The 25,631-nt window shown below is 40.9% G+C and overlaps 1 protein-coding gene across 1 annotated transcript in view; it reads right to left on the bottom strand.

Annotated features, from left to right (window-relative positions):
- nup88 (nucleoporin 88) overlaps nt 1–25,631 on the bottom strand; it is a 50,305-nt gene that overhangs the window by 22,696 nt on the left and 1,978 nt on the right. Inside the window, 10 exon segments of the mRNA XM_078548754.1 lie at nt 129–281; nt 1,642–1,746; nt 4,484–4,574; nt 5,223–5,321; nt 6,714–6,864; nt 8,214–8,400; nt 19,950–20,114; nt 22,553–22,639; nt 23,277–23,402; nt 24,709–24,878. Of these exon segments, the coding sequence (XP_078404880.1) occupies nt 129–281; nt 1,642–1,746; nt 4,484–4,574; nt 5,223–5,321; nt 6,714–6,864; nt 8,214–8,400; nt 19,950–20,114; nt 22,553–22,639; nt 23,277–23,402; nt 24,709–24,878 (1,334 nt within the window).

The raw sequence follows: 25,631 nt of genomic DNA, 5'->3' as shown, positions 1-25,631 counted from the left end.
CAATGTGCTGTTATGCCATTTTGTCTCCATTTCATTGTTTCAGACTGAGGAGAGAGTGGAAACCTACTTGCATACTATGAAATAATTTGTATGGAAACATGCCACACGTCTATGGGTTAAAACAATACCTCAGAAGCAATGGATTGGTTGTATTACGACGTAAAATGTTCCTAATGTGTTGTTCAAAGGAATTGCTTGCGAAGTTTCTCAGTGGAGATGCCACACAGCCAATGTCTGGGTTGGAACACAATAGCGGTGGTGATACTGGCCGTGTAGTGGTCCTGCAAACATACGGTTGACAAATCTATTACAACACAATCAAGTCATCCGGTATTCAAGCTGTTTCAGCAGTTGAAAGTATCAGACCAATGTCAGGCGAACATTATTCAATAGCATTATTTCATAACATGAGAAATAGGAGGAGTAAGACATATGGCCATTTGAGCCTGCTCCGCCAATCAAAGAGATCACAACTGATCTGATCAGGTCATGGATTCAACTCCACTTTCCTGTCTATTTCCCAAAACCCTCCATAAGTCTGTCTCTAAGCATTGAATATATTCCGTGACACAGCTTCCTTAACTCTCTGGGGTAAAGAATTAATGACCCTCTTAGAGAAGAAATTCCTTCTCATCCCCATCTTAAATGGGAGAAGCCTTATTCTGAAATGATGCTCTCTCATTCTAGATTTCCCCACAAGGGGAAACATCCTCTCAGGATCTACTCTATAAAGCAATGATAAGTATAGGTCCAACCTACTCATCCTTACATATAAGATAATCCCTTTATCCCAGGAATCAACCTAGTGAACATTCTCTGAGCTGCTTCTAATACAAGTATATCCCTCCTTAAATAAAAGTGAACCAAAACTGTACGCAGTACTCTAGGTCGGGTCTCACCAATTGTATGCCCTTACAGTTGTACAAGACTCTGCTACTTTTATATTCCACCCCCCTCGCAGTAAAGGCCAACATTTCATTTGCCTTCCTAATTACTTGCTGTACCTGCAAGCTAGCTTTTTGTGTTTCATTTATGAGGACAGCCAGATCCCTCTGTATCACAGCATTCTACAGTCACACTTTAAGTAATATTTTGCTCCTCTGTTCTTATCAAAATGGATAACCTCACATTTTCCTACATTATGCTCCATCTGCCAAATTTTTTGACCATTCAACCTACTTATATTCCTTTGCAGATTCTTCCAACTTAAATGTTCTCCTCTTTGCCACGTTCCCAAGAAGTTGGTCATTCATGCTGAGGTACAGTTCGACAAGCACCAGCCAGCCTCTGATACCGTGTCCAAAGAACCCATCTTTTAGAGAGAACCTGGACTGTGAGCTGTTTCAAAAGAGCTGGGTATCTATTTTCATCCAAAATTCATGCACACAACTTTCTAAATGGAGAATAGGATAGCAATTCGGAGTAGGAATTCTGTCCGATGATATAAAACGCCCCCACTAGGTTCAGCAACTTAGAGGCTAGAGATGAAACCTGGGACCTCCCTAGTCTAGAATGCTATTGGTCCATAAGTTTTTGGTCTAACAGTACAATTTGTAACAAATCAGATGCTCACTTTCCCAGGCACTGTATGTTAAAAGAGAGTATTCCCAATTGATCAGTTTATACAAGAAAAATACTTACAGCAATTGTCTTATAATACATTCAAATGTATCTGTAATACAAAGCATTGCAGCTCCTAGAGAGAGGTCTGAAACAATCCAGAATCCTTTGATTGGTGCAGGTGGGCTGCAAAGATTGTAAAAACACACAAAAAAGCTGATGAAAGCTATGTTGCTGCCACATTTCTTACCAAACAAATGTGACAAGAAAAAATGGTGTGACTGGCTTTAAGATAGGCCAGAATTCTTGGATACCTTCTCATATAATTGATTACTTTGTAATAAAGGAATGCACTGAACTTGCTAGCTTATAAATTAGTTTGTAAAATGATCAGGTCCATTTGTTTTTGCTAAAATTGTAACTTCACACACAGTACCTCACAATCCTGTTGTCAAAGTAATGGCAAGGTTATTTCAGGAACCTTTTGCAGAGGCAGGAGAAATACAGAAAATTTACAAGACAGTAGATTTGGCCTAGCCAATCCAATCCATCAGTTATCACCCTCCACATGGGCACATAGCCCCAATCATTTTTCCCCACCCTATTCCCATAACTTTTTAACCTTTTTACCTTCATCCCCCTGTCCAATCTAATCTTGAATGCTGACATTGTTTCCATCTCAACAACTAACCCTGAAATTGAACTTCACTGTCTCAACTCTGCATGAAATAGATTCTCCTGTCTTATTCTAAATTTCTTGCATTTAGAGTTAATAATTTGCTTTCAATTCTATGAGCTTTAACTTTAGCTAACAGTCTCTTATGAGGAACTTTACTGAATGACTTTTGGAAATCCACATAAATAAATCCACATCTCCTGTCCTCTACTTTAGTCACTTCAAAAAAAATCAGATTAATTAGATATGACCTGCCCTTTACAAATCCATGCTGGCTCTCTGAAAACCTTGAAAAGTTTCAGTTGATCAACCACCCTATTGCACACAGTACTCTAAATGAGGCTTTAAAGTTTTGAAAAGGCACATTACCACCCTGGATTTTAGATTGTATGCCCTCTAGGCAAAATTTAAATCTTATTTTTGAAGGTGATATAAAACCAATGGTGCTGACTTTAACATCCTGTAAACCTGTCCCCTCAAATCCTTCTGCTCGGAGCACCAATCCTCCTTCCATTCAGAATATAACTACTGTTGTTATGTGTTGGTTTAAAAAAAAAAATCACCTCGTACTTACTGAGATAGAAATTCATCTCTCACCTTTTAGCCCCTTCTCTATATTAATATCAATTTCCAGTTTCCTTTCATCTTCTAAAGGGTTAACTATACCTCATGTTATTATCAGTAAATTTAGATATCTAATCAAATCTAGCCTTATTCCAAATCATTGACATACATAACTGAACCCTGTGGAGTCTATTTACAATTACTGAAAAATTGCTGTTAGTTCCAACTCTGTTGTCTCCTTCATCAATTTTTAATCCAGTTTGCTACCTGTCATCTACTTCTGTACTGTTTAATCTCCTTTAATAATTGTTGGTGCTAACTTTGAGAGGTTAACTCCAACTATTAAATATGAAGAAGACTGCTTAAGGAATATTAATGCTTTTATTCTTACTCACTGTTACTGACTGATACATCAGGCTTCCCAGTTAGTATGAAATTCACACTATTCTACAGATTGACATTATTGTATCTTTTGTAAGTGTTCACATTTGAATTTAAGTTGGATATGCATTGCCTGCTTGGCTGATGGGTCTGTTATTTCTGAAATTTATTTTATTTAAGTTTTTACTTCAGTAAATTTTGTACTCGTTAGGATTAGTAAACTAGCAGTGGGAATAGAGCACATTCCATATCTAGTATCAGCATCAAGCACACACAAGTCACATATGATGTGGTTTGAAACAAAATAAAGTCACTTTGCCCTATCCCAACCATACTAGAGCACTCTCCACTGCAGAGGCAGTTTTGCTCTGTGGGTTCACACCTTCTAGGGTCCGAATTCGGATGGTTGCAACTTAACACAGAACTTGTTTTATTTTATTTTTAAAAAACAGATGAATATTGTCAAAGGGTTCACAGGGAAAGGAGATGATAATGAAATGCTTATACAGCATAGGGTAGCCTTTTTAACTGCAATATTACTGAACTGTAGGAGGAATGAGGGGATGAAATTAAGCAAAACTGTTAATTGCATAGTTTGCTTGGTACAGGTTCGATTTGCAAAATGTTGCACAGTCAGCCATCTCTGCTTCTGGTACAAGAGTAAGGTACTATAGATGTGGAAACCTGACTTGAAAACAGAGAATGATGGAAATGCCCAGCAAGTGAGAAGCAAGAGCTAACATTTCAGGTAAATGACCCTCAGAACTGATTCAGTTTGTCAATTCTGACGAAAGGCCATTGACCTGAAACTTTGTACCTGTGTCTGGAATACGTTTGGTTATGCTAGGAAAGGCATAATTTCGATTAACTTCAGTAAGACAACCCTCAATTTTACATAACTAACCCAAAACCCCCAAGAATTGCAAATAGAATCAACAAAAATGAGAGGGAGTTGGTAAACCATTAAAACTGCAGGATAAAAATATGAGGGTTGAGAAGTCCAGATCAAAAGTCTAACACAGGTGCAGGTCTATATCCAAATCCCTTAAATCCGCTTGCCCACATGAATAGTGAGCTTGTCTGCGACGCATACTCCCTAGGAATTAGTATTGAGACAAAGTTCCTGCACCACTCCATAGCACCCTAGCCAAAGTAGGGCATTGAGACAGAGAGAAACTAACCTGTTCGTAACGGTTTGCAGTAGGTAAACAACACAAAAAACTACGTCAAAACCTAAGACAGTAACATAAAGCCAGTGTATTTTTCAGCTATTCAGTATTGGGGAAGATAGGAAAATGGTACCTGCACGGCAGTGGCTTGGTGCACAGAACATGTTCCACCAAGCATTTCTGCTCTGCTGCCAACTCCTGCAGCGCATTTTTATCTTCATCATCTACAGGCACAAAAGCAAATGGTAAGCCACTTTCCTCAGGAAGGGGCTATACAAGTTCTTAAATTCCTTAAATCCCTTCTTAAAAAGAAAATATCAAATGCTGGCAAATAATCACCCATGAAAATGATCACTCAGCCAAATCTAAACTCTTGATTATGGTACACTGTTGCCTTTCAGTAATATTGCAGAGTGTTTAGAACTCTTTTGTGTTGACACAGCTGGTGTCCTGAACAGTCTCTCACTTGTAGGGCACTTGGGTACAATCTCATTGTACCTGATCTCATTGAAATCTTGCCACTGCAAAGTTGCAGTGCACGGTCATGGTCAGCTGCAGTCCATGAAGGGCCATAGGCAATTCTCTTCATCTGTGCGAACAATTGGTTATACAGCTTAAGGGGCACCATTCCACACTGAGCATGGGACAAGGCAATGAGGTGGATCTCCAAGAATTACCACAGCCAGTACAGGTATTTGAACCCATGCTGCTGGTGTCATTCTGTACTACACTCTAGCCATCTAGACAACTGAGTGTACTAAGCAGTAGTAGTGACCCATGTGCCTTCTTTATTCTCGATTTGAAAGCTCACTTCCTTCCCGAGTTCTGAGTATTTTCTCTCTCTTTCACATTAAGGAAGACTATAGACCTACCTGTGCTGAAGAATTGTTCAAGTTCGTTGACCCATGTCAGCCCAATGCTGTGTACACCAGCTAGGTGTATACAATGATATCGTGTTGGACATAATGGATCTAGAATGAGAACATTAGATAAATGTATGGCAGCTACAATTCCTCACTGTGGATATACTGAACAGCCTTGGCACAGGTCTAAATCATGATAGACATCTGACAAAAACAGCTCATTTGTATCAGCCTCTCATACAAACACAGCATTTACTTGGATAAAATAATGGAACAGTAAAAGCCCATGGGATTCAGGGCAATGTGGCAAACTGGATAAAAGGTTGGCTTTGTAACAGGAAACAAAGGGTAATGGTCGATGGATGCCCTTGCGAATGAAAAGTTGTCTCACGTGGTGCTCCACAGGGCTCGGTGTTGGGACCCTTGCTGTTTGTGTTATATATTAATGATTTGGACGTGAACGTGGGGGGCACGATTGGGAAATTTGCAGATCACACAAAGATTGGCCGAGTAGTGGATTGTGTAGAGGATAGCCATAATCTCCAAAACAGTATAGATGGGTTGGTGGAGTGGGCGGTAAAGTGGCAGATGGATTTTAACATAGAGAAGTGTGAGGTCATACATTTAGGGAGGTCAAACAGTTACGGGGATTACACAATAAATGGGAATATACTAAGTGGGGTAGATGAAGTGAGAGATCTTGGCGTACAAGTACACAGATCCCTGAAGGCAGCAGTTCAAGTAGACAAGGTTGTAAAGAAGGCATATGGAATGCTCTCCTTCATTGGCAGAGGTATAGAATAGAAAAGTAAGGATATAATGTTGGAATTGTATAAAACACTGGTGAGGCCAGTGCAGTTCTGGTCACCATATTATAGGAAGGACATAATAGCTCTGGAGAGAGTGCAGAGGACGTTTACAAGAATGTTGCCAGGGTTAGAAAAGTGTAGCTACGAGGAGAGATTGGATAGGTTGGGGTTATTTTCCTTAGAACAAAGAAGGCTGAGAGGTGACTTGATTGAGGTGTACAAAATTATGAGGGGAATAGATAGAGTGGACAGGATAAAATTGTTTCCCTTGGTGGAGAATTCTAGAACCAGGGGACATAAAAGTGGCAGAAGGTGTAGGGGGGACATGAGGAAGAACTTTTTTACGCAGAGGGTAGTGGGCGTTGGAATTCGCTGCCCAAGTTGGTGGTAGAGGCAGAAACTCTGAACTCTTTTAAAAAGTACCTGGATCTGCACCTTAAGTGCTGTAAGCTGCAGGGCTATGGGCTGGGTGCAGGAAGGTGAGATTAGAAAGGGCACCTGGGTGTCCTCAGGCTAGCATGGACAAGATGGACCGAATGGCCTCCTTCTGTGCTGTAACTTTTCTATGGTTCTAACAGGATTAGGAGCTTAATTGCATACATCACCAAAGCAATTACATTTGCTGTCAGGTATTTAGTTTATCTATATAAATTTATATATGTAGGATTACACAAAATAAATTACACCATACCTTTATGTAATGCAATTGGGCAGGAGAAATCTGATTGCAACTGCTCATAGTCATCCCCTGTTGCCAGCTTCAGGCTCAATTCCAGTTCCACACATTCAAACACATACAGAGAAGGAAGCGACTCACACCTCAGGTCCCAAGATTCATTAGCCTAGAGTTAACATGAAGAGAATAAACTTTCAGCTTCCTAACAATTAATAATGTCCATATAAGGACAACATAATTCAAATTAGTTTAGTTGCATAGATTAAAATTATACAATGAGTACACTTTTTAAATCAGATCAGCCATGGTAAATATCTTCACACTGTAGCCATAACTAAACTGTGGCAGCCATTTAACGTATTCCATAAAACCTTGAGTCTGAAAATATTTCGGATGCTGTGGTATTCTCCATAGTTAAAGAGCCTACAACACAGAAACAGGCCATTCAGCCAATTGGTCTATGTCAGAGTTTATGCTCCACATGAATTTTCTCCCTCCTTTCAAAATCTAATCCAATCACTATATCCTTCTATTCCTTTCTGTTTCTATCTAGCTTCCCCTTCAATGCTTCCACGTTATTTGTCTTAACTACTCCTTGTGGTAGCACATTTCATATTCTTGACAGAAGTTTTTCTGAATCCCCTACTGGGTTTATTAGTGCCTAAATTATATTTATAGCTTCTAATTTTGATCTTCCCCACAAGTGGAAACATTTTTTCCCCCCAAGGTCCTCAAGGGTCTTAATCAGGTGGCTCCTCAGCTGTTTGAGAGAGAAGAGATCCTGCACGTTCAGTCCTTCTTTCAGTTCTTATATGACCCTTGTGAATCTTTCTGTACCTTCGCCACTGCCTCTATATCCTCTGTTTTATAACATGGAGACCAAAACTGTGCACAACACTCCAAGATGGGCTAACAAAGATTCTATACAAGTTTAGCATAACTTCTCCACTTTCCAATTCTCTCTACAAATAAACCCCAGAGTGCTTAGTTTGACTTTACCTATGCCACTAGTTTTAGTGATTTGCCTATTTGTACCCCCAAACCGTTTGTTCCTCTACGCCATTTAGACTCTTACTTTCCAAGAAGTATGCAACCTCTTTATTCCACCTACCAAACTGGACCAACTTCACACTTATGTACATTTAATGCCCATTCTGCAAATTTGTCTTCATAGCAACACAATGATTGTTTGCACTCGTTATCTTATCACATTATACTATTGTTTGCTCTTGCTGTTTTATCTATGGGCATTTGTTTAAATAATTTTGTCTTCTGCCTCACAAAATAGAATGTGAGAGACTGTTTGGGCACTACACATTGAATACAATGGACTGGGGACAAGATAGCATTAGCAACTCTACTATCTCACTATACGATAGGCAGACAGGTGGATGGAGGGTGAAGCCAATTTTTATGGGTAGGGGCACAGAGGGGGCAGAGACAGGGAGGAGAAAGACACTACACAAATATACTAACAATATCAAGATTAATCACAAATCCCATATATCATCTTACCATCTGATCCTCCTCTTCATCTCCTTCAAGAACTACACAGTGGTATAGCATCCCAGATTGTGTAGCAATAACCAGAATGTTGGGGGTACAGGGAAGGCACAGTATTGCACAAGCATCATAGCCGTAATTATCCTCAGCGGCTGGGTGCATTGGCAGAGGACCCAGTAACTTCCCAATAAGGCCAGTGCTAGGAGAGAAGATTGGAGAAAAGCTAATGTCATATTTTGTCATACCAACAAGGATACCTTTATTCTCACCTGAGCTTTGGAGAGTCAGAGCAGCTCTGTTACAAGTGTAAAAGATACCCAAGGCATGAACGTCACAAGTATTAGCAAGTAGAGAATTTTATCTCCTCCAATGAATTACAAAGTTACAGGACTAACAATAATGTCACAAATTCTGGGCTTATTTCAGGCATTCTTGGTTACAATTGCAAGTGGACCCTTACTCTCCAGAGCTCACTTTCACTAATTTCTAGACAAATATCAGCATGATCTGGGTGGTGGGTGGGGGTGTTACGAACATGCGAACAAAGAGTAGGCCCTTCAAGCAGGCTCCACCATTTAATAAGATCATGACTGACCTGATAGTAACCTGAAATCTGCATCCCAGCTGCGCCAATAACCTATCAGCCCCTTGCTTACCAAGAATCTATCCACCTCTGCCTTAAAAATATTCAAAGACTCTGCTTCCACCATCTTTTCAGAAAGAGAGTTCGAAAGACTCACGACCCTCAGAAAAAATTTCACCTCATCCGTTTTAAATGGGCGACCCCTTATTTTTAAACGGTGACCCCTAGTTCTAGATTGTTCCACATCCACCTTATAAGATCCTGAGGGGTCTTGACATGTTTCAGTCAAATCGCCTCTTACCCTTCTAAACTCCAGCGGATACAAGCCTAGCCTGTCCAACCCATAATGCAGCCCAACCATTCCAGGTATTAATCCGGTAAACCTTCTCTGAACTGCTTCCAACACATTTGCATCCTTCCTTAGATAAGGTAACCATTCCTGCATATGGTACTCCAAATTTGGTCTCACTAGTGCCCTGTACAACTGAATAATCGCCTTATTTTTGTATTCAATTCCCCTCGCAATAAATGATAACATTCTATTAGCTTTCCTAATTATTTGCTGTACCTGCATACTAACCTTTTGTGATTCATGCACTAGGACACCCAGATCCCTCTGCAATCTCTCACTATTTAGATAATTAGCTTCTCTTTTATTCTTCCTGCCAAAATGGACAATTTCACATTTTCCCACATTATACTCCATTTGTCAGATCTGTGCCCACTCTTCTAACCTATCTATATATTTGTGTAGCCACATGTCCTCTTCACAACTTATTTTCCTACCTATCTTTGTGTCATTAGCAAATTTGGCAAGCATCCCATCCATCCCTTCATCCAAGTCATTTATATAAATTGTAAACAGTTAAGGTCCCAGCACTGAATCTTGTGGCACACCACTCATTACATCTTGCTGACCTGAACAAGACCTATTTATGCCTATTCTCGGTTTCCTGTTAGCCAGCCATCTATCCATACCAATACGTTATCCCCTATGCCATGAGCTTTTATTTTCCGCAATAACCTTTGATGTGGCACTTTATCAAATGCCTTCGGGCAAACTGACATAGGGTAAATAAAGTCAAGGAGTTAAATGCATGGCTCAAAGATTAGCGGGAGGAATTGGTTACTGGCACTAGTATTGGGGTAAAAGGGAGCTGTTGCGGTGGGACGGGCTTCATTTGAACTGTGCTGGGACCAGTGGCCTGGCGAAGCTGCAAACCGAATAGGGGAGGGGGGTTCCGGAAAGGGGATACGTAGGCTTACAAAGCAAAAGGATATGGCAGCATTGCAGGGCAGCTATTTAACTAATGATACCCAGAGTGCGACAGGAAGGGGCAGAGTATACAAACATAGCAGCAAATAGGGTCAAAGGGAAAAAAATGGTAAAAAGGCAAAATTAATGGCTCTTTACATAAATACACATAGTATCCACAACAAAATAAATGAATTAACAGCACAAATAGAGGTTAATGGGTATGGTGTTACAGCCATTACAGAGACATGGTTACAAGGAGATCAAAACTGGGAACTAAATATTCAGGGCTATGTGACTTTTCAAAAGGACAGGCAGGAAGGAAAGGGTGCTGGGGTAGATTTGTTCGTACGAGATGGAATAAGGACAATAGCAAGAAATGATCTTGGATCAGAAAGTGTAGAATCCATATGGGTGGAAGTAAGAAATAACAAGGGGAAGGCAACACTGATGGGAGTAGTCTATAGGCCCCCTAACAGTAGTTAGATTGCAGGGCAGAGAATAAATCAGGAAATAATGAGGGCATGTAAACAAGGCAATACATTAATCATGAGTGACTTTAATCTTCATGTAGACTCGGAAAATCAAATTGGCAGAGGTAGCCACGAGCAAGAATTCATAGAGTGAATTCAGGACAGTTTCCTAGAACAATATGTTGTGGACCCAACCAGGGATAAGACTATTTTGGATCTGATAATGTGTAATGAGGCAGGTTTAATAAATGATCTCAGAGTAAAAGATCACCTAGGAAACAGTGACCATAACATGGTAGAATTTAGCAGTCAGTTTGAGAGTGAGAAACTTGGGTCGGAAACAACTGTGCTAAACTTAAATAAGGGTAATTACAAAGGAATGAGGGCAGAGTTGGCTGGAGTGTACTGGGAAAGGGGTTTAGCAGAAAAGACAGTTGGTGAACAATGGCAGACATTTAAGAAAATAGTTCATGACTCACAACAAAGATATACCCCAGTGAGGAGGGGGAATCTAGGAAGGGGATAAACCAATCATGGTTAACCAAGGAAGTTAAGGATAGGATCAAATTAAAAGAAAAAACATACAACGTGGCCAAGATTAGTGGTAAAACAGAGGATTGGGAAAGTTTTAAAATCCAACAAAAGATTACCAAAAAAAAGAGGGAGAAAATAAACTTTGAGGGTAAACAAGCAAATAAAACAAAAAATGGACAGTAAGAGCTTCTTTAAATGTATAAAAAGGAAGAGAGACCCCAAAGTGAACATAGGCCCCTTAGTGATGAGACTGGGGAAATAATAATGGGGAACCAGGAAATGGCAGAGGAGTTGAATAAATACTTTGCTTCAGTTTTCACGGTGGAAGATACTAATAGCATTCCAAAAATACTAAATAATCAAGGGGCAAAAGGGTGGGGGGATGAGGAAATAAATACAATAACTATCACTAGAGAAAAAGTACTAGGGGAACTAATGAGGCTAAAGGCCGATAAGTCCCCTGGACCTGATAGGATATTAAAGAAAGTAGCTACAGAGATAGTGGATGCACTGGTAGTAATCTTCCAAGAATCCTTAGATTCTGGAAAAATCCCAGAGGACTGGAAAACTGCCAATGTAACACCCTTATTCAAAAAGGGAAGGAGACAAAAACAGCTAACTATAGGCCAGTTAGCTTAACATCTGTCACTGGAAAAATGTTAGAGTCTATTATGAAGGATGTAACAGCAGAGCATTTAGAAATGCATAATATTATCAAACAGAGTCAGCATGAAAGGGAAATCATGCCTGACAAATTTATTTGAATTCTTTGAAGTGGTAACAAGCAGGATAGGTAAAGGGATCGCCAGGAACCCAAGCTCCTCATATTGACTCTAATCCTTTGAAAAATGGACAGTTTTACACATTAGAGACTAAGACTAGCTTATAAAGTTGCCAAAAAAAGTAGTAAACCTGAGGATTGGGAGCATTTTAGAATTCAACAAAGGGGGAACCAGACACGGATAAAGATTAGCAAAAACAATTATGAGCCCATTACAGGCAACAACAGGAGAATTTATAATGGGAAATAAGGAAATGGCAGAGAAATTAAACAAATACTTTGGTGTCTGTCTTCACTGATGAAGATAACAAAAATCCTCCCAGAAATACTAAAGAATCAAGGGACTAGCGGGAATGAGGAACTGAAAGAAATTAGTATTAGGAAAAAAGTATTAGAGAAATTAATGGCACTGAACGTTGATAAATCCCTGGACCTGATGATCTACATCTCAGTGTTGAGAGCTGGCTGTAGATCTGAAACTGTTCCTGAAGATTGGAAGGTAGCAGAAGTAACCCAACTATTTAAGGGGGCGGGGGGGTGGAAAAGAGAGAAAACTGGGATCTACAGACCTGTTGGCCTGACATCAGTAGTAGGGAAAATGTTTTTTCAACCCATTATACCTATTATGAAAGGATGTGATAACTGGTCAGTTAGAAAACAATGGGAGGATTGGGAAAGGTCATGGGTTTATGAAAGAGAAATGTTTGACAAACCTGGAGTTTTTTTGAGGGTGTAACTAGCAAAATAGATAAGGGGGAAACCAGTGGATGTGGCGTATTTGGATTTACAGAAGGCTTTTAATAAGGCTCCACACAAGAGATTTTTATTTCTTTATTCTTTCATGGGATGTTTGTGTCAGAGGCAAGACCCGCATTTGTTGCCCATCCCTAATTGCCCTTGAAATGGCTTGTTGGGCCATTTCAGAGGGCATTTAAGAGTCAACCACATTGCTTTTGGATCTGGAGTCACATGTAGGCCAGACCAGGTAAGGATGGCAGATTTCCTTCCCCAAAGGACATTAGTGAACCAGGTGGGTTTTTATAACAATCGCGATAGTTTTATGGTCACCATTACTGAGACAAGCTTTATATTCCAGAATTTTACTGAGTTTAAATTCCACTGGCTGCCATAGTGGGATTCGAACCCATGTCCCTGGGCATTAGCCTTGGCCTCTGAATTACTAGTTCAGTGACATTAACACTATGCCACCATCTCCCCCATTTTAAGTAATCAAATTTAGTTAGTTAGCAAAATTAGAACAGATAGGATTGGGAGGGGTAATGTATTGGCATGGATTGAAAATTGGTTAACGGACAGAAACAGGGTAGGAATAAATGTGTCACTCTCAGGCTGGCAGTCTGTGACTAGTTGGGTACCACAAGGGTCAGTGCTTGGGCCCCAGCTATTCACAATCCATATCAATGATTTGAATGTGGGGACCAAATGTAATATTTCCAACATTAGCCGTCTCAATTTCTCTGCTCCTCTCACCCATTCTAATCTGTCTCTGTGAACTCACTGCACTCTGTTCTCTCAGGTCCAACCCCAACATTGTCATCAAACCCGCTGACAAGGGTGGTACTGTTGTTGTCTGGTGCATTGACCTCTACCTCGCGGAGGCTGAGCGTCAACTCGCAGACATTTCCTCCTACCTCTCCCTGGACCATGACCCCACCACAGAACATCAAGCCATTGTTTCCAGGACTGTCACTGACCTCATCTCCTCTGGAGATCTTCCTCCCACAGCTTCCAACTTGATAGTCGCCCAACCTCGGACAGCCCGCTTCTACCTCCTACCCAAAATCCACAAACAGAACTGTCCTGGCAGACCGATCGTGTCAGCCTGTTCCTGCCCCACGGAACTCATTTCTCGTTATCTTGACTCCCTTCTCTCTCCCCTTGTCCAGTCCCTTCCCACCTACATCCGTGATTCCTCTGACACCTTACGTCACATCAACAATTTCCAGTTCCCTGGCCCCAACCGCTTCCTCTTCACCATGGATGTCCAATCCCTCTACACCTCCATCCCCCACCAGGATGGTCTGAGGGCCCTTAGCTTCTTCCTTGAACAGAGGCTCCAACAATCCCCATCCACCACTACTCTCCTCCGTCTGGCTGAACTTGTTCTCACACTGAACAATTTCTCCTTTAACTCCTCTCACTTTCTCCAAATAAAAAGTGTGGCTATGGGTACCCGCATGGGCCCCAGCTATGCCTGTCTCTTTATGGGGTATGTGGAACATTCCTTGTTCCAGTCCTACTCCGGCCCCCTCCCACAACTCTTTCTCCGGTACATCGATGATTACTTCGGTGCGGCTTCATGCTCTCGTCGGGACCTGGAAAAATTTATTAATTTTGCTTCCAATCTCCACCCCTCCATCATCTTCACATGGTCCATCTCTGACACTTCTCTTCCCTTCCTTGACCTCTCTGTCTCAATTTCTGATGATAGACTGTCCACCAATATCCATTACAAGCCTACCGACTCCCACAGCTACCTCGACTACAGCTCCTCACACCCCGCTTCTTGTAAAGACTCCATCCCATTCTCTCAGTTCCTTCGCCTCCGTCGCATCTGTTCTGATGACGCTACCTTCAAAAACAGCTCCTCTGACATGTCCTCCTTCTTCCTTAACTGAGGTTTTCCATCCACGGTCGTTGACAGGGCCCTCAACCGTGTCCGGCCCATATCCCGCGCATCCTCCCTCACGCCTTCTCCTCCTTCCCAGAAACATGATAGGGTCCCCCTTGTCCTCACTTATCACCCCACCAGCCTCCGCATTCAAAGGATCATCCTCCGCCATTTCCGCCAACTCCAGCATGATGCCACCACCAAACACATCTACCCTTCACCCCCCCTGACAGCATTCCGTAGGGATCGTTCCCTCCGGGACACCCTGGTCCACTCCTCCATCACCCCCTACTCCTCAACCCCCACTTATGGCACCTCCCCATGCCCACGCAGAAGATGCAACACCTGCCCCTTCACTTCCTCTCTCCTCACCGTCTAAGGGCCCAAACACTCCTTTCAAGTGAAGCAGCATTTCACTTGCATTTCCCCTAACTTAGTCTACTGCATTCGTTGCTCCCAATGCGGTCTCCTCTACATTGGAGAGACCAAACGCAAACTGGGCGACCGTTTTCTGGAACACCTGCGGTCTGTCCGCAAGAAAGACCCAAACCTCCCTGTCGCTTGCCATTTTAACACTCCACCCTGTTCTCTTGCCCACATGTCTGTCCTTGGCTTGCTGCATTGTTCCAGTGAAGCCCAACGCAAACTGGAGGAACAGCACCTCATCTTCCTACTAGGCACTTTACAGCCTTCCGGGCTGAATATTGAATTCAACAACTTTAGATCTTAAACTCCCCCTCCCCCCATCCCCACCCCGTTTCTCTCCCCCCCCCTTTTTTTTTTCAATAATTTATATAGATTCTTCTTTTCCCACCTATTTCCATTATTTTTAAATCTAAAACTAAAATCTTGTTAGTCTGTCCACCCCACCCCCACTAGAGCTGTACTTTGAATATCCTGTCTTCCATTCTTAATTAGCACTTTTCTTAGACAAATATCACCACCTTCAACACCTCTTTGACCCTTTTGTCTGTGACACCTTTTGATTATCTGCTCATCTCCACACTCACCACACCCTCAACGTCTCTCTGCACCCCCCCCCCCTCCCCACCCCACCTTAAACCAGTTTATATTTCTCCCTTCTCCTAACTATGCTTCAGTTCTGCCGAAGGGCCATGAAGGCTCGAAACGTTAACTGATTTCTTCTCCGCCGACGCTGCCAGACCTGCTGAGTTTTTCCAGGTAATTCTGTTTTTGTTTTGTAATATTTCCAAGTTTGCTGATGATACAAAAACAGATGGGAATGAAAGGAGGATGCAAAGAAGCTTCAAGGGGACTTAGACAGGCTAAGTGAGTGGGCAAAAATGTGGCAGGTGGAATATAATGTGAAAAAACATGAAGTTATCCACTCTGGTAACAAAAACAGAAATAGAATATTTATTGAATAGAGAGAGACTGGGAAGTGTTGATGTCCAAAGGGACCTGGATGTCCTTGTTCATCAGTCACTGACAGCAAACATGCAGTTGCAGCAGGCAATTAGGAAGGCAAATGGTATGCTGGCCTTTATGGTAAGAGGATTTGAGTACAGGAGTAAAAATGTCTAGCCGTAATTGTACAGAGCCTTGGCGAGGCCGCTCCTGGAGTATTGTGTAAGCTTTCATCTCCTTATCAAAGGAGAGATACACTTGCCATAGAGGAAGTGCAATGAAGGTTCACCAGACTAATTTCTGGAATGTCCTATGAGGAGAGTTCGAGGAGATTGGGCCTGTATTCTCCAGAGTTTAGAAGAACATTTAAACATACAAAATTCTTACAGGGCTTGACAGAGTAGGTGCACAAAGGGTGTTTCCCCTAGCTGGGAGGTCTAGAACCAGGGGGCAGTGTCAGGATGAGGGGCAGGCCATTTAGGACTAGAAAGCCTTCTGAAAATCCAAATACACCACACCCACTGGTTCAGGAGGCTGAGTCATTGAGTATATTGAAGACTGAGATCAATAGATTTATAGATATTGAAGATATCAAGGGATATGGAGACAGTGCAGGAAAATTACACCGAGGGGCAAGATCAACCATGTTCCAGCTGAGCGGCAGAGCAGGCTTCAGGGGCCAAATGGCCTACACCTGCTCCTATTTGTTACGTTCCTATGATAAAAACATAGAAACGTAAGAAATAGGGGGAAGTAGGCCATTTGGCTCCTCAATCCTCTTTTGTCATTCAGTAAGATCATGGCTGATCTGATTGTTGCCTTGACTCCACTTTCCCCGCCTGTCTCCTGAAACCCTCGATATCCTTGTAGAGCGAAAATCTGCCCAACTCAGCCTTGAATATATTCACAGACCAAGTCTCCACTGCTCTCAGGGGTAAAGAATTTCAATGATAACCATCCTCAGGGAAGAAATTCCTCATCTGTCTTAAATAGGATGCCCCCTATTTTAAAAAAATTTTCTAGACTCCAATAAGTATTGCCCAACCTGCTCAATTATTCTTCATAAGGCAGCCCCTTTATCCTAAAAATTAACCTAGTCAACCTTCTCTGCACTGCCACCAATAAAAGTATATCCCTCCTTAAAACCAAAATTGTACACTGTACCCTAGGTATAGTCTTACCAAAATCCTTTAAAGCTTCAGCAAGAATTCTCTACTTTTATACTCCATCCTCTACGTAATAAAGAGCAACATCCCATTTGCTTTCCTAATTACTTGCTGTACCTGCATGCTTTTAGTGATTCCTGTACAAGGACACCCAGATCACTTTGTACTGCAGCATTCTGCAGTCTCTCACCATTTAAATAATATTTTGCTTTTCTATTCTTCCCAAAGTGGACAACCTTACATTTTCCCATATTGTACTCCACATGCCAATTTTTTGTCCATTCACAATCTATCTATATCCCTTTGCAGTTTGTGTCCTCATAATTTGCTTTCCTACCTTAGTACAGTCAGCAAATGTGTCTAAAATACACCTGATCCCTTCATCCAAGTCATTAATATAGTATTACTGACAAAAAGTATTTGCTCTTTTACTGCAGTTAATCAGTAAGTTCTGTATGGAAAGGGGTGTATCTTTTCTTACCCTTGGAGTGTGTATTCCGATTAAAAGGTTCAGCAGCAAGCTTTCGAGAGTCTATAAGTAAAGGTTATTTATTCTTACACACCTACCGCAAATTAATGCAACATCGCACACACGATCTCATGCACTCACACATACACAAAGACTGGATACAGATAAAGGCAGCGTGCTTTTACAGATTACAGTTAATTCAGTCTCTCATTTACTATCTCCAGTCACCCACATGGCAAACCTGTGGTTTCCCGAATGGGTTCAATGATTTAAAGTTGAAGTGAGGGTCTTGTAAAGTGCAGGGCTCACAGCACTTTGCGAGGTTTCTTGTAGTGGAATACCTAGGAGGTTGCTTCTCAGGTGAACTTTGAAACTAGAACAGGTCAAGTACTATGGCTGCCTGATGCCTTGCAGCTAGTTTCAGAATCTGGTTCCCAGACTGGCCGATCACTGATGGTTTTATAGGTGACACCCTTTTCTGCAGCTGTTGTTGGTGTTCTTCCACAGTCTGCCCAGGTCTCAGTTTCAGAAGCCGGTTTCAGGGACTTGGTCAATGGCCATTGTCCACCCAGAATGGCTTAAAGCTGAAAGGCCATTGACATACAATGATCTTTCACACTTAATCTGTGTATAACTGGTCTCGTCAGCTTTCTTATATTGAATTACAAAACTGGAGACAGAGTCTTGGAGTCCATTGACTCTGTGTTTTGACTAAACTTCAACAATGGCAGGTGTGAATTCCACAAATAACATTCAGTATGGTCTGTCCACTCCGGGAGAGACCCCCACCCTGGTTATTCAATTTGGAACTTTTCGGAAGCTCAATAGTCTGTATTGATAAAGCAAAGGTGACCTGACCCCTTGGCAGTCATCTTAACTGTTCAATTCCATTTAAAACAAATAAAAGATTGTTCCAGAAGCACCACAAAAAGTTAGTATGTTAGAGGTGTGAAAACAATGGAACATGAGATCAAAGGGGAAAAAGGTAATTTAGAGTTACCGTGGAGTGCTTAAGGGTGCTGTTTGAGCTGCGGTGGCTGCAGCTGGAGCTAAGCTGTTGAGCTGGAGCTGAGACTCTGGGCTGAGAGAAGGTACAGGTTTGAATCAGCCAGTCAGGACAGAAAAGTCCTGGGCTGCAAAAAGCACTTTTATTCTGACGTCTGGGTATCCACAGCAGAGTGGAAGAGTGTTACAGGTCAGGTGGGTATACCTTTATTAATGCTACAGCAGTTTGCCTTGGGTAATATTAGTGGACTTTTATAGTTAAACATCTATAAGGGAGTGTTGTTGTCTGGAAGTGGGTCTGACCAAGTAGAGTGTCTTATTGGGGCAATGTGCTGCAAGACTAACCTTAATTGTGCAACTATTATTCTTATTAATAAAATTCTTACTTATAATTTTTAAAAATCCCAAAAGTGTTACTGGACCTCTTGCTGCTGAGATCAGTATGTCGTCTTCTCATTTTCAGAATTAAAAAGGCAAGTTTCTCTCTGGGATTTGGTTTGTGTAGCAATTAACTTTGGCTGTGGTCATAACAGAGGGTTGTTAGTCTGTGGGATTCTCTTCCCCAGAAAGCAGTGGAAGCGGAGTCATTAAATTTATTCAAGACTGAGACAGATTTTTGATAGACAAGGATGCTTCCTGTCTACCTCCTTTCTTGAGTGCCATGAAGCTACTTTGTATTACAGTCAGTGAGTGGTGGAAATGTAATACAAATTCTCACTAAGTTAATGTCAAATCCTCTTCACAATCAAGAAAATAACAAACCAATGCCACATGGTTCTGAGTAGATTGCAAGTAACATCTGTTTTTGTTCAGCCCCATTTCTACTTTAGACCAAAGCTTGCTTGAGCCTGACTAGCCTTTACCTGTCACTCCCAACTGACCCAGAGGGCATTGTATTGTTCTTTGGTTGACCCTCTGGACAGAAAGTTAAGGGCTTGACCTTTGATCCCTTCACTAGCTCAGGGTTGACAGGTGGAACTGTTGAAACTTGACTGACCCAGGAAGCCAGCTCATGCTTTCTGTGCATCAAAAATATCTTCCCTCCCAACATCACATAATTCAGTCCCTAGCAGCAGAGTCTGTAATGTTGGAACAATCTAGAAGAATAAGTAAATCATTTAGGATAAATTGCTAGTTCGTTAACTTTCAGCAGATCCCATTATCATAGCAATCCCCCATTTTGTCCCTGCAGCTCCAGTTCTGCCTGTTACAGTAAAGATTTAGAACTAACTACTGAACCTTCGTTCATATCAGAAGCACATTATAATGTAAACCAAAAAGGTCCTCTAGTCTGGATGGTCATGTGATGTAATAAAAGAGAGCTAGAAATATGAATCAATAATAGATTGGAGTTATTTACCTGAGATCATTAAACATCATATTTCTGAAGCTCATCTCTACTGCAATCCCCCCCAACTCATCAACCCCTTCCCACTTATACCCAGGGCCATGCTCAGTGGCAAACCTTTACAGATTGGTTACCTGGCGTGAGTAAGGTTGCAGTATATCAAGAAGGTCTCGCCATTTTCATACAGGATGTAAAGCGGATAGACCTGAACCTCTTCTTTGGAACGACGCCCAGGAGCACATGTCAAAGGGCCAAAATCAAATGCAACTGCAATCTCACCCAGTGATGCTGTATATGATCTACAGTGGAACAATTAAGAATATTAGTGTACAAAGAAACTGCACCCCTTTTCTAAATTTATAAATATATGTTATCATGTTTTGATCCAAAGAATGCAGCAGTTCTAGCATAGAAAACGAAATGCATAAAGGAAATGATCCAAGAGCTGGTGAACATCTAGAAAAACAGCGATCACAACATGATTAGGTTCAAAATAAAAGTTGAAGAAACAGTCAGATGAGAAAGGGTTGAAGTGGAAAAACAGCCAGCTACAATAAAATTAAGAAAGGAACTAGCCCAGATAAATGATTTAAAAAAAACACTGCAGCACAAACACTAGGTACAGTAACATTCTGTTAACGGACAAGTAATCCAAAGGCGTGGACTAATAATCACGAAAACTCAAGATCAAATCCCACCCTAGTAATTTGAGAATTTGCATTGTTTATTTTTAAAATCAGGAAATAAAAACTTAATCAATTTGAAGCTGTCACAGTGCTACAAAAACCAAACTGGATCATTAATGTGCCTTAGGGAAGGAAACCTGTCATCCTAACCCCGTCTATGTTTGACTCCAATCCCACACCAGAGGGAAAGAAATTAAGAACCAACTATCAAGTGACCTAGCACGCTATTCAGTTGTAGGGATGGGCAATAAATGCCAGAAACACACACATCTCACGAATGATTAGAAGTTTTAGACCCTTCTATGTTGTTGTTATTCTAGATGCCCTAATACACTACTCATGAGTTATTTTAAAGTGCACCCCACTGTTATGCAAGCAAAGATATCTGCAGCAGTGTCTCAATACGACACTGAAGTGTCGACCTAGGTTCTGGACTCAAGTGTGAGAATGCAGTTTGAAACCTAACCACAACTTTTAGTCAGTAAATGAGCCAGACAACTTATCTGACCCAGAAAAATACTATCCTTTTCCCACTGTAACTAGAAAGCATACAATCCAAAAAACAAGCTACACCCTTTTTACTTATGGACCATTCTGCTCCCATCCCACCTACTGAAGTCAGGTAGAAAAAGCTCATGCATTTCTATACTGCTTTGTCAAATATGTAGACAAATAAAAAGCCACACGCTTCACCCGTAAACAGTATATCCAATCTTAATAGACCTTTAATGAACTACATGAAAACAATCACATTTTATTCCAATACCTTCAGAAATCCTTACAACTTTACATAAGATTTATTAGGAGACAAAGAAATAACAAACATGCAGAGATATTGACCTTTAAATGGTGCAGATAGAAAAGCCTGTTATAAAGACATGGCTGAGTCTGGGTTCAAAATATGGAGCACAAACTATCGAAGTCCCATGAATTTATATAAGACATTGGTTTGGCAATACCACAGATGTAGTGGAATGTGTATTCTGGGAATCACATTATAAAAAGGATATTTGAGTCCTAGAAAGGAAGTAAAGACCATGAAAGTCTGAGGGGTATAGTTAGGAAAAGCTAAAAAAAAACTTCCTCACCAGAACAGGAAAGGGTAAAGGAGAACACCAGTGGATATGTATGGGAGGTTTCCTCTGGTCAGCAGTAATTTAAGATATTATGCATTTTGGACATGGGCCTCTGGTTAGAGAACTCAAAGAAAAAAATAAACTCAAAATATTAGCTTCTCTGCAGTTGAGAAATTTAATATATTGGTTCAGACGGGCTCGATGGCAGCACTTTTGCCTTTGATCAAAAGCCATGCTTAGCAGCCTTGCTTCAGGACTTAACCTAGGCTGACAGTTCAGTAACAAAGGACAGAAAATTCTAGAAATAATCAAAGTTTAGCAGCATCTGTGGAGAGAGAAACAGTTAACATTTCAGGTCAATGGCCTTTCATTAGAATTGACATTTCAGTGCAGCAATGAAACAGTGCTGCATTGTCAGTGGTGCTCACTTTCATATAAAGGTAGTAGGTCCTGCCTGTTTCATTGAACATAAAGGATCTCATAACACTATTCAGATAATAGGGGAATTTTCCTGGTGCCCTGGGCAATAGTTATCCTTCAAACAATGCAAATTAATGACTCATTCATCTCACGAATGTTTGTGTAGACCTTGCTGCGTTCCAATTGACTGCTGTATTTGCCTACAATACAAGTCCAGTCACTGTTATAAAGTACTTCACTGGCTATAAAGTGCTTTGGGTCATCCTCAGGACAGGGAAGAAGCTGTAGAAATACAGATTCTTTCATTATACAATAGTTAACTGTCTCCGCTGAAAATACAAAGTTAAGATAACTCTTGAGGAACACAGTCACAAGGCTAGAATAAACCAATAATAATTTAGTAGTTTGGGTCCTGGCAGGGAGGGGTGAACAGATGGAGATTACAAACTGGCCAGACAGTAAATATTTTTCATTTTAGTTTACTATTCTTATATTTTAAAAATTAGACAGTAAAAATTATGTCCGCAGAACTATCGAAATGATGAATGTCATTACCGTGTGGCTGGTACAATATTTTCGTCTTCACACTGAGTAAGGCTGAATGTCTTCACTGGAGTCTGTGGTTGCTTTAAATCATAGAACCTATGGTGAGAGACTTAATTAGTTATGGTTGGAGAACAAATAAATATCTACTTTGGCTGCATTATTTTGCCTCCTCATGGGCAAGGATGTGACAATTGAGCAACAAAAGAGTTTCTATTTCAGAGATTCTGTTAACATGAAATGCTTCCAGATCATTACAGCATGGTTCAATGTAGATCTGTTCCAATAACACGTTGTCCCGAGCGCACAACAGCACCTCGCAGTGACACATTTTTCCATTTCCCACTCCAAAATGAAAAATCAAAGCAGTTTTAGGTTGTGTGCCCTTGCCCACTAGCCAAGGGACTGGAGAATGAACTGAATGAACAGCCACGGACTTTCATCGAAAACAGTCTACTTGGTACATCCAAAGGTTCGAATGAAATTTCAGACTGCGTGTGAGGAAGGGGCGAGTAGTGTAGATCTGCTTAACAAATATTTATTTCCCAAAAGATGGAAAGGAACTGGTTTTAAAGGCTTTATGTTATGTTAGCTTAGGTTTCCTGAATCTGATGTACAGACAGGTGACTCTGTGATTCAATGCAGGAATAACCAAGTTAGAGAGCATCAGTATGAAGCAATGCAACTTTCAGATCAAGCAGTTTAATTGAGCAATTGGACTGATACAGTGCATTACCTTATAGAATTATCAGATGTTAACATGACAACATGTGGTTCCTCAGTTTCACTAGGGTACCAAGCAGCATGCTTCAATGTCAGCGATGTCGAACTAGTAAAGAACCTTTCTGCTATAGGAACAGTTCTGTAATTTCAAAAACAAAAAGCAGTTTAGTGCCCACAATATTTTGTTCTTTGTACAAAATTATAATTAAACAAAATATAAATATTTTAAAAGTTTTAATGAAAAATGTTCATCACTCAACCCAGTGAACTGAACCCACAAACAAAGGGATTGGAAAGAATTTCAAGCAGTCAATAAATGATCTTTGTTCAAAGAAAGCCACAAACTGAAGCTTGAACAGGATATTGCAACCCTTTCAACTCAAAAATATTTTAGCTTGCTGATATAGTTGGGATTGTCACCAAACTTGGATAGTTCATCAAGCAGATTTGATAAAGGTAGCATGACCAGCCTCTAATTGTTGCAACCATTTGATTAAGCAAGACTTAAAATTTAATTTTAAAAAGTACAATCTAAACAAAACACATTTATGAGCTGATGGTGTTTCTAAAAAAAACATTTAGCACAGCTCACTTGAGTGATATATAGCAGAGTTTACTGGGGAAAAAAAAGATTCTGGTCACACCTGGTAAAATCATTTTGGACTTTGCAATTAACCACACAAGTGATTCTTTTTCAATTATATAAGTAACAGCGGTGTGGCACATCTAGTTAAAATATCCAAGATATGCAAATTTGTTGACGTAAAACTTACATCATTCATGAGAACTCATCAGATAAATTATATAAATGAAAACCAAAAGGGAGAAGAGAGAATAATTGAGTTTGGATAGAAGCTAAAGATCAGAAGGACTGTTTCATTACATTGTTACAAAAGCAAAACATTGTGGGTGCTGGAAACACAGCAGATCAAGCAGCATCAGTGGAGAAAGAAAGAGTTATAATGTTTCAGGTCAATGACCTCTCATCAGAACATATGACAAAGATCATCAACCTGAAACGTTAACTCTTTTTTCCCTCCTGACAGATGGTGGCTGATTGCTGAGTGTTGCCAACATTTAGCTGGTTTTTTTTCAACACATTGGAATTACCATCAATAAAGGCACCAATGTATTTTTTGCAATGCAATCACAGAAAGAGGACTGTCTTGATAAATTTTATTCAGTGACTTTTGTGCCCTGCAGTGAACTGAGTAAACTGCAAAAAAGAACTGCTAAATAATAAAGCTAATGCTAGCTCACAAGTTGTGCTTTTGACACTCTCTCCATTCCTCATATACTTCAGCAGAGCACAAAATTCTTCAGTCAATTATTTTCCATCGTGAACCATCATGCTCATGGCAAGTCATGCCTTCATCTAAAGTGATTTCACATCTTCAAAAAAAGCACAAAAAATACAATGAAAAAGGAATTATAAAAATACTCACCGACAATTAATCCTGTATTTTCCACCTTCAAACTCAGACCTCTTGCCCCATCGCTGGGGCAACTCCAACACCATCATGCCTTTAGTTCCAATCAGTAGCACATGATGCTGTGTTGAGCTAAGCAAAACTTCATTAACTTCGAACAAGGGTGCGTTTATACACAGTAACGTCTGCAGGTGAACAAGAGAAACAATAAAAAAACTTATGATGTGTAACCTATGCAATTACGTACATCACTTGGAAATGTCTTAAGGAAATCAAGAAACAATTTTGAAGCAAAATGGTTGTTGCTGCATATTTCACCAGCATCACGATGGACTTTTAGCCTAGATTATGTTTTAGTCTTGGGAGTATGGCTTGAGCTTCGAGTGTTGTGCGAGCTGCACTCATCCAGGCAAATGGAGAGTATTCCATAACACTCCTGACTTGTCTCTTGTAGATGGCGGACAGGCTTTTGGGGAGTCAGGTGGTGAGTTACTCACCGCAGGATGCCTAGCCTCTGACCTGCTCTTAGAGCCACAGTAATCAAATGGCTAGTTAATCGAGGCATTCAAAACGGCTTTAGGTGATTGTTTGAATGGAAACAATGTGCAAGGGTTATGGGGGAAAAAGCAGGAGAATGGCTGTAAGCCATAATGCTCATTCAGACAGCCAGTGCAGACAACCCTCTGACCCCTCCATATATCCCTCTCCCGCACCACCCCACGCCCGACCATATATGGCTCTCCATTCCCTATACCCTGACCATATATGGCTCTCCCATCCCCCGACTATATATGGCTCTCCATTCCCTATACCCTGACCATATATGGCTCTCCCTTCCCCCATCCCCCGACTATATATGGCTCTCCATTCCCTATACCCTGACCATATATGGCTCTCCCTTCCCCATCCCCCGACTATATATGGCTCTCCCTTCACCA

This window comes from Cetorhinus maximus, chromosome 9 (assembly GCF_964194155.1).
Source record: "Cetorhinus maximus chromosome 9, sCetMax3.hap1.1, whole genome shotgun sequence".
Classification (NCBI taxonomy): domain Eukaryota; kingdom Metazoa; phylum Chordata; class Chondrichthyes; order Lamniformes; family Cetorhinidae; genus Cetorhinus; species Cetorhinus maximus.
The sequence above is the reverse complement of the archived record's forward strand: the minus strand, read 5'-3'. Positions and strand labels throughout refer to the sequence as shown.